Source organism: Acanthisitta chloris, unplaced genomic scaffold (genome assembly GCF_000695815.1).
Source record: "Acanthisitta chloris isolate BGI_N310 unplaced genomic scaffold, ASM69581v1 scaffold7901, whole genome shotgun sequence".
Taxonomy (NCBI): Eukaryota; Metazoa; Chordata; class Aves; order Passeriformes; family Acanthisittidae; genus Acanthisitta; species Acanthisitta chloris.
The window spans coordinates 1-9,837 of record NW_008656411.1 but is presented as its reverse complement, the minus strand read 5'-3'; the positions used below and the strand labels follow the sequence as shown (position 1 = coordinate 9,837).

Here is a 9,837-nt window from a genome sequence, read left to right as displayed (position 1 = left end):
AAAGCAGAGCTGACTCCCACTTGCAGAACTGACAGAGAAACAGATGACCACAGCAGATTTGAAGGACGGTCACAGACTCTAAACAGACACATTTCAAGAGAGGAGTTTGAGGCATGCTCAGCACACCTGAAGATCTCATTAACAACATTTCCTGGCTGTGTCTGTCAAGCAATTTACCACTCTGAAGCAGATTCTCAGACATCAGTCTCTGGGAAAATGAATTCTGCCTTTTTTTTATTTTCCCAGGATGCTGTACATAGTTTTATTTTGAATACTTGTTAGCCAGGTTGTGAGTCAGATATCCTACATGTGCATACTCACTCTGATTCTCTTATCCATTAAAGAACCTGTGGAAGCAGTAATCAGATGGGGTGGTAGGTGGGGTAAGCAATCTTAGGAATAAAAAAAAGTGGTTTTAGAATTCATGTGCTTTGAATGAAACCCCAGGTTCTTCTTCTGAAGGATTTCTAGACCAGTTACATGGGAGTCCATTTGTATATACCACTGCTCCATTTAAAATATGAGCTTTAGCTTTCACCAGTGCCTGGTCTGTTGCCAGCAACAGACACACAAACCCACCAGTAACAGGGAGCTTAAAATGGTGGAAAAGAAGACACACTCATGGAGAAATCTCTTTATAGCTTTCATTTAAAATATAAAATAGGTGAAATTTTAAAAGAGGTACATTCCACTCCAACCAAAACTTTAAAATATACTTCCATGCTAAAAGCAAAAGTCTGGATGTGAGCCTCATGGAAGCTGCCAAGCCATAGAGAAAGAAACTTAGTCTTTCACATTACTCGCATCCGTGTCTTTGCTTTCCTGGCTTACATGATTCTTGGCATTTTTACTAGATTGATCTAAATCCTCAATTTTATTTTCTATTTCCATAGCACTGCTTTCCACAGGACTCTGGGAAGATTCTTCCCCTGTTTCTGCTTCCATTTTTGTGACTAAATTGTGTTCTTTATCTTCCACATCCATTCCTTCTTCTTTGTGTGCCAGCCTATGTTGAGCTTCTTCCTCAGTTTTATTTTCCGATTCCTCCTCTTTCCTCTTTGCTTTAAACACTTCAACTCCCATCATCCTCAGGTAATGAAGTCTCTCATTCTTGGGCACAAAGGCACGGAGTGATGTCTTTCCTTGCCAACCACACAGCACTATTGGACACTGAAGATCATCAGGTTTTCTACAAACAAGCAGTTAAATTCAGTCAATTATTAGAAAGTTAATCTTCAAAACTTCTTTTATAGCCATACCCTGATAAATAAGTGTGCATGTTTTAACAGTGAATGCACTTTATAACTATCCATAGAAGATGAAAGTACATTGCTCTTAGCTTCGATATCTACACAGGTACCTGCTTGTCTTACAAGCAAGCAAGCAAAAACCCAAAAGGCTCAATGCTATTAAATTTCTGCAACAAGCCAAATGATTTTCTGGCTCTGGTTTCAAAACTAATACAAGGGACAGCAAGATGAAAGTTTACATTTAAAAAGTTCTCAAGAGCTTTGTCTGCAAAAGCTGTTTTGTCCACAAAAGTGAACAATGAAAAGTAACTTTTTCCATTCCAAATGCTGGACTTCACAGAGAAACAAACAGACAAATCACATGCAATGAACTCTGGATCTCTGGCAGGACTATCAACTCTCCTTTATAAACCTAAATACTACACTTCTTTTAAGAACACAGGCAAAACAGCTTCTTTTCCTGTTAGATTTGCTGTACCCTATCTGGCTTTACTGTAGACCTCACTGTATCTCCATGCCTCCACTTCTGGTTTTGCTGAGTGAGAATAAATTCTTGTCCAAGTCTTAGAAGTGCATAAATGAAAAGCAACACATCTACTTACTCAGGGTCTGGGTCATACTTCAGAACTATACTTCCCATCGCTGCAGGGAAAGGGGTAAAAACAAAACAGATGTGTTAGTTGGTACAATGTTAAAAAGACTGTAATCTCAAAATGTTCAAGAAAACAAGTTTTTAGACAGCCACACAGCCTGAGCTGGTTACCAGTTATCTGTAACAGTACACTGAATGAGAGACAACACCAGATTTTACTCCCATTTTTTTCAGATTTTTTATAGAAGCAACTGGCAACCCTGCCCCCTCCCACCCCCCAAACAAATTAAAATACAAACCCCATAAAATAGATTAATTTACTCAGAAAATCTAGCAAGGAACATTTACTTAATTAAAATGAACATAAGAGTATGCCAGACCAAACTTTAGATAAATTTTGCCTCCCATTTTGTCTCATCAAACACTGAAGCACAAGGATCAGCAATGGGCTGGAAATAAAACAACATAAACAAAAGGCTGAAAACCAGTCTTTGTTTCTCCTAGCATCCAGCATACAGGAGACAGAAATTTAACATGAGTAGACATTGCTCCCCATGTTTAAGAAAACCAAATCTGAGTACCTATATTTGATACATAAGATCATGACAAGCAATTGCAGATGACAAACAAACAGTTCCAGCTGGAGCACTAACAGGCGTAAAGATCAGAAGTGCATATGAAAATCTTTGCTCATCAGACATTTTAAATGCTGCCTCAGAGCATTGCTTCACAGAAGTCACAAGCTTGGCAGCTCTTGTGTTCTCCAGAGCTCAGAAACCTTAAAGGCTGAGATCAGAACGGACTCCAAGTTCTCATAGCACGCTGGGTTTCAGTAATGCTTACTTAACAAATTATCAAGTATATTGAAGAAAAATTGAGTCAAAATTTTTAGCAAACAAGAGTTTACGTCACAGGATTTGCATAGTCTTCCATATAATGTATAAAAATAATTCTGTCACAGCACAAATTACAAGGCTTACCCATGTCTTTGACTTTCTTCTGCGTTTCACTGCTAAATTTACTTAAGAATGGATTTTCCTGGGTTAGCAGAATTTTAACATCTTCTATGCAGACACTTACAATCCTTGCATGGATGAACGGGTACAGAGTATAAATTCCCTGTTTAGTAAATAAGTACAGTTATTTCAAAATGCAACCTCTGCTTTCTGAAGGAAAAATGTTAACAACAGTATGTCCTTTACCAAACAGCAGGAAACAGTTTTCACATTTTAAACCACACTGAAAATGCGAACTGTCATTACTCTGACAAAGTTAATGCCAGCTGTGCTACAGGCTCTAGAGGAAACCAAAGTATCTCCTTTGAAAAGACAATGCTGTGCAATTACCTCTTGTGCTAACCTGAACGCACATCCAAACTGTTCACCATCGCTGTTGCGAGACCAGACTTTAATCCCTGTGTTAATAACCTGCAAACAGCAAAGCCAAGAAGCATCAGTAAGAAGCATAAATTGTAAATTACCAGTCTGAAATTTGTTTTTCCCCAACAGGAGGAAGAAAGGATAATTCTTCTGTAATGTTTGTTCATTCGCACTGGACAGTGAATTAATGTGAAAATTCACCCAAGGGAAAAAGGAACTCCCACTATAAAAATGGAGCACTCTCAACACAAAACACCTTTTCCTCCTCTCCGTGTTGCAAACTGAACAGTGTGAGGAAGTTGCTGTCCTAAAACGAGGGCAATGAATTCTGAAGATCGAATTTTAATTTCAGTTTGAGTAAGAATTTTCCGTGTGATTCTAGGAAAGGCAATCAAGGACGAGATTTCAACAATGTACAAGTGCTTAGTATTAGGACACTATACCCTTCGTGGTACTCGAAGTCTCCCTACATACTATAACACACCAATTTATTAAAATTCTGTCAATTATGTAGCCACTTCCTGCATGGGGGATAAAAGAATAATTATTTATCCATCTCAAAGATCTGTTGCAAAGATGTACTGAATATCCTTGGAAATTTTCAAGACTTGACTGGATGAGGTCCCAGACTGTATCTGACCTAGCTTTGAAGTTAGCTCTGATGCAGGAAAGAAGCTGGATGAGATGACCTCATTCTAACTTAAATTACTCAGTTACTTTTAAGATCAGTCTTTAGCATTTGCAAGACATGATTTCCATAGGCAATAATATAAAAAAAATATTTCTCTCTAATTCACAAAAAGGACTTATTATCCTGCTATCACTCAGATTTACAACTTTTCAAAATGTTCACTTGCTGGAATTAGTTTGAAACGATGTCCCCATGTAACACAGCCAGCCAATAACTCAGCTGAAGTTATCTGTTATTCTTGGTAGGCTTTCAAAGCTCGTAATACTTTTATAATGAAGAGGCTCATAAATACCACAGCATCAATGTCAACTAGTGAGGTTACCTGGTGACTGTATAAAAATTCTGGTACACACACAGCAGTTATCTATTCCCTCCCTCTACTTTTAAGTTCTCTTTCAGTCACCAAAAATTTACCAATTTTAATCTTGGAGATTGCTATTTACCTCTCAAGAGACAACTCCTCATTCCTAACAGAGGAAGGATAGAGAGGAAAGTATTCATTCAGACTGAAAAAAGAGCCTGTCAGTGGGCTAATCCTCTGTATAAACAATAAGACTGACAATAAAGTTCAAGGAGATATCCACTGATGCATATGACCTCTGTTGTGAAAACCTGAAGATGAACCATACCTTCATCTTCTCACTGTTGTTCAGAAGCACATTCCTTAGCTCCTTAGAAACCATGTACAGCTGCCTCTTCTTTCCTTCTTGAGTTCGAGTCAGTAAATTCATCTTGGGAAATGATGGATCCAAAGCATAAAACTTCCTGCGGCCAATGATACTTGTTTTGATTAACTGAGCAATAAAAATACATACTCAAAACGCATGGGTTAACCCATTTCCTCTAGCCATCTCTGCAAACACTTAACACTTTGGCTCCAGAACACAAAGATTAGACTTTCTAACATGCATGACATCAGAAGAAAACAAGTTGCCGTAGACACCAAGATACACGGGAAAATTTCCAATGCAAACTCTAGTTGAGTATTTTCATTTAAGAATCATAGAATGTTAAGGGTTGGAAGGGAATTTAAAGATCATCTAGTCCCAAGCCCGCGTGCCATGGGCAGGGACACCTCCCTCGAGACCACGTTGCTCAAGGCCTTATCCAACCTGGATAGAAAGGTCAACAGACAGTCAAAGAAGTGTTCAAGTGTTGAGCAGAGGGGTTCCCATGCAAAGTTAGGCAGAAAGCTTTATGCATGACCAACTAGACCCATCTTTTGTGATGAACTGAGTTACTAATATTCCTAAACTACTAGGAATCTTCCCACCAAAACAGAAACATTTTTTTCTTACTGGATAGGAACGAACAATGGATCATCTTCAGGGAGAAACACAAAAGGATCTTCTTTAAAACCAAACAGCTTCATTTTTTTAGATGGTGGTGGTCTATAAGGAAAATAACATTTCATTTTCAGTCTTAGTAAAAGTACTTGGTTTAAAATCAGTATATTTAGTTCATTGAGTCAACACTTGCCTTATGGTAATGACACTATGCCAAACAGAATACTGACATTTTCCTATGCTTTGCTAAGGCAACACTACCCACAACTTAACTTCTTGAAATGAGAGAGTAAAAGCAGTGCTTGAAAACAGAAACCACAAAAACAAGTAAACAGAGATTTCTGAGGGAGGTGATTGTGAAGACAATAAAGAGCCTGCAAACATTAACTTCTGAAAGGAGTTTTTTTCTTTCACAGAGAAGAAAGTACTAACAGACTTTTCAAATGCTAGTAAGAAAACTGGATACTTTTCAAACTTGCTGAAATACCGAAAACATGGACATATAAGACAACTGAATGAATTCATTAATTCTTCTTGATCGACTTCTAAACAAGTCCAGTAACAAAAGAACTATAGAATACTCAGCAATTACAAAGCCGTACCAGGACAAATACTTAGACATGGTCCTTACCCACATACTCCTTCCTTTTTGCTTTGCTCAGTGTCTGAATTCTGCAATTCTTGCATTTTCTTAGACTCTTCATTTTCAGCAAGTGTTGGTTCTTCGGTGACACAGTCAGAACCATTATCTGCATTAGCTGCTTTAACTTCAGTATCTCCTGCTCTTTCTGGTAATTTCTGATGAACCTATTTCAAATGATAGTATTTTCAACACAGTAGAAATAGTATCTAACTTGTAACAGAAGGCACCTAAGTTCTCTCTTTGCATGAGATTAGTGCTTGTCGATTTATATGTAACAGATCCATTCAGGGAGTTAACCTGATTACTAGATCAAGACACCACTATAAATTGCATTTACCTCTAGTACTGATCAGGACAGTTTCTTACCAACTGTCCAATAAAGCTATTTTTGTACCATTTAGAGAATCATGTTCAAGCAGTCAGAGATGACTATCTTAAGACAGAATCTGTTTTCCTCCTAAAAGGAGGAAAGTCCTCAAAGTGACACACACATCCTGCTGCTGCACACCTTCTGTAAGGGTGCTACAATGTTCATCTTGGAACAGCAGAAACGATTTGGATGACACTTGCTTCTCAATAAATGCTCTTCCCTATTGCCACACACGTTTCACTCCTAAATTGTTCTAATGAAGCAAATCGAATAACCAGAAACAGCTAAAAGGGATTCACACAGGATGTTTCTCTCACAGACATGACGATCTAAGAGATCAAATAAATCATGTCAACTTCAAACCCTGTTGACAGGATTTTAAAGACGATTGACAACAAATGGATTAAAGTCAGATGGCTGAAGCTGCTGCTACTAACAGTTTTACATCCATTCCCCCTGCTGCTGATCTGCGAGACTAATCTGCTAGTGAATCACTCCTGAGCAACAAGCCAGAGAGTAAGATAAACTGAAATCAGAATTAGCTTACCACACAGCAGAAAAAAGCCTTCAGCAAGGGGACCACACACAGCTGAAGGAAGTGACAACTTCAGCTACCCAATCTAATCTGCTTTTGTAATTCTTTCAAAGCCTTAATTTTAGGTTCAAGTTTTATCCTGCTGTTTTACTCTCATTTAAAAATCCATCCTCCTTTATTTTCCTATTTTAAAAGCTGTCACATTTTTTTTAAAGTTCTTAAGGGATTTAGGAATTTACTTTTAATTGACACACTGAGCTATAACTGAAGGATGAATACAAAACAGTTATAGCATGTCTTTTATTGTGTAAACTTAAAAAAAATTATCCTGAAATGAAAAATTAACATTTTGAATGTTTTAAATGAAGTTACCTTAGGCTGACGTTTATTCCATGGCATTGGAGATTTTTTTATTAACACAGCCACAAAGAAACCACCTGTGTTCTGATGATGTGGCAATATCCTAAGACTAAAGAAAAAAAAATAAATACCGCAGTGTATTCATATCTGCATTCAGGCTCTCACAAAACACTAGAAGTGTCACACTTACATTTATTTTCAGGGTTAACTAAGTGTTCCTAGTAGGATTATGCAGATACAATTTATCAAGCTAGAAACAGGATCTAAATTAGGGCATTCTAGCAAAATTACTTGCATCACTGCAACGCATTCATTTCACCATTCACATTTGAGCTTTAATGACTCATTTCTAAACACTATTATTAGAGTGTCTGTGGAAAGCCTTTCATAGCAAATAAATCACAGTGTTAGAATGTTAAAGTTTTACATACTTTTCCAGTAATTTTGGCGATGTGCCTCTATTGCACACAAAGAATCTGACCTCTTTGTGTGAGTACTTGCTCCTCATAAGCAACTTGCCATAATTTCTCTGCATTCACTGGAGTTTAAATATTGTGCACTGCCATTACACATCAAGCAATCAAAATACACTCAGACCTATACAAACATAGGTCTGTACTGCAACACATTCCTAATCTGACATAATTATAATTAGCCCATCACCATACATGTTAACCATCAAGTCCTCATCAGATCTACTCAGGGAAAACTTACCAACGCTCTAGATTCATTGCCCTTAGCTTCTCTTCATCTTTTATTGGAAACATAGTGGGACGTATCTGTGTTTGTCTATTTGAAGGCACATCTTTCCACTCTTCAAACCACTGTCCATCTTTCAGCATTACCTTCAAAGGAACAAATACAAATACTGTGAAGAATATAGATCACCATTTTACAAGTTTTAACTAAAATACTTGTAAACCAAGATTCAGATGCCAAAAGGAAACTTTATTTTCTGGTGTGGAAAATTAAGTTCTTTAAAGTGTATTGTTCCTTTGTGCACTGTATGTGTGCATTTCAGAGCAGGAGATTCTTGCCAGCTGTAGTTCTTTGGCCCACTTCATATGCTTCAAAAGGTGTGCAGTCAAATGAAGACTGGTGCAGTATCAGCTATGATGACCTCTGATAACCTGGTAGAACATACAGAACACCAAAATCTAGTAGAAGGACAGTGGTCGAATATACAAGGAGATTGGTTAACCATCAGATTTAGGATACAGTACTACTTTTCCATGAGACTGGCTGTGAAACATTCTACTACAGGCAGCATCCAAGCAATATACACAGGAAAAGGGCTACTGCACTCTAGTAGAGATTAGAACTGAGGAATCTCGATTTCCTTACATAAGAAAGATGCCAGAACTCAGAACACATCTATAAATCCACTCCAAGATACTGAGTGGACATATCAACACCTCATTCTAGCTCCTAAGACACAAGCAGAAGGTTAGAGCCACAACTCTTGTAGGAAGGTATTCTGAATGCTCTTTAAGCAAAAATACCAAAGTGATAAAATAAGCCAAGGAAAATTTTACTTCAGAGCTCTAGATGCCTGGTTTAGTACTGAATGGTAAGGTTGTGACAAAGGTCACATCTGGGGACACGTGGGGCAAATGCATAAAATAAGTGACTGACATGAAGACCTGGTTTTGTCATTCAGGCAACAAAGTAATGCAGCTGCAGCAAAGGTGACTTCAGGACTGGCAAGTACAATGAAGTGTTTTCACACATCTCACTGTGATTGACTTGAAAGTTTAAATTAAGTGTTCTACCAGAAACTGAAACGTAAGATTTATCTAGATTACAATTTCAGTACGAGCCTTAGAACACAGATTTCATGAAGTCTGGCATTTCTCAGCCACTGATCAGATCACACCTAAAATACTGTGCCTTTCCACATTCCTGAAATAGAAATTACTGTACTGTCACAATTAGTATTTCAAGGCAAAATATGCTCCATGCCCTAGTGCTGGATGGAGACTGTACTTCTGAACTGCTCTTCATTGGAAGTCACAAGTGAAGCTTGAGGAAAACAAACAATGGGACAGATAAATAACTGAGAGTCCAAACAAGTCTAGAACTATTTTGGATGTACCAGGAGAACTGCCTAACATCCCTGCACTGTTCAGTTTTGGTTTACCAACCTAACCACACAGTATGACTGGCAGAATGACAAAGTACCAAAGAAGACACTGAACTCTACTGCACATTTTACTAGCCACTTGCTACGGCAGAATGAAGAGTAAAAGAGCTGCAGAAGTAGATTACCAAATCTGGAGTTAAAGAGGTGTCTTCCTTCAAGAACAAATTAAATCACTGGAATTCACTCATTGTCTGGCTTAAGGAGAGAGTACTGAATGCTATTTCCAAGCACCTAAGTGTCCCTTGAACAACACCTTATTTCTGGTTTGCTGTTTCCAGAGATTATAGTCAACTGATAACTTAGGAATATTCAGTGTAGTCTCACACAGAGCTCCCAGTGAAGAGATGTTTCGCCATGGAACAAAAAACCACACCAAGTAAAACCAGCACCAAAGCAAGCAAATACATTCAGTGACAAGCTAACCAGCAAGTCTGGAAAAATTCAGTAGCAGCAAATAAGGGCTCAAGAAAGTCTTGCAAACAGGTTTTGTTAGCCTAGCTTTTAAAATACCTGTTAGGGAGATTTATATTTCAACTGCAAATGGAGACATAAACGTTACAGGGAATACAGTATACCCTTAGTGATCTT

At 37.9% G+C, this 9,837-nt stretch overlaps 1 protein-coding gene across 1 annotated transcript; it reads right to left on the bottom strand.

Annotated features, from left to right (window-relative positions):
* Positions 1–630: 630 nt before the first annotated feature.
* Positions 631–7,951, bottom strand: LOC103811350 (tRNA (cytosine(34)-C(5))-methyltransferase-like; the record flags this gene model as incomplete). The annotated part of the gene is made up of 9 exons (XM_009084318.1): positions 631–1,189; positions 1,853–1,892; positions 2,823–2,961; positions 3,189–3,269; positions 4,542–4,677; positions 5,211–5,303; positions 5,830–6,005; positions 7,119–7,215; positions 7,821–7,951. Coding segments are annotated over 9 exons (1,299 nt in total), but the record flags the coding sequence as incomplete, so codon positions are not given.
* Between the last annotated feature and the right edge of the window lie 1,886 nt (positions 7,952–9,837).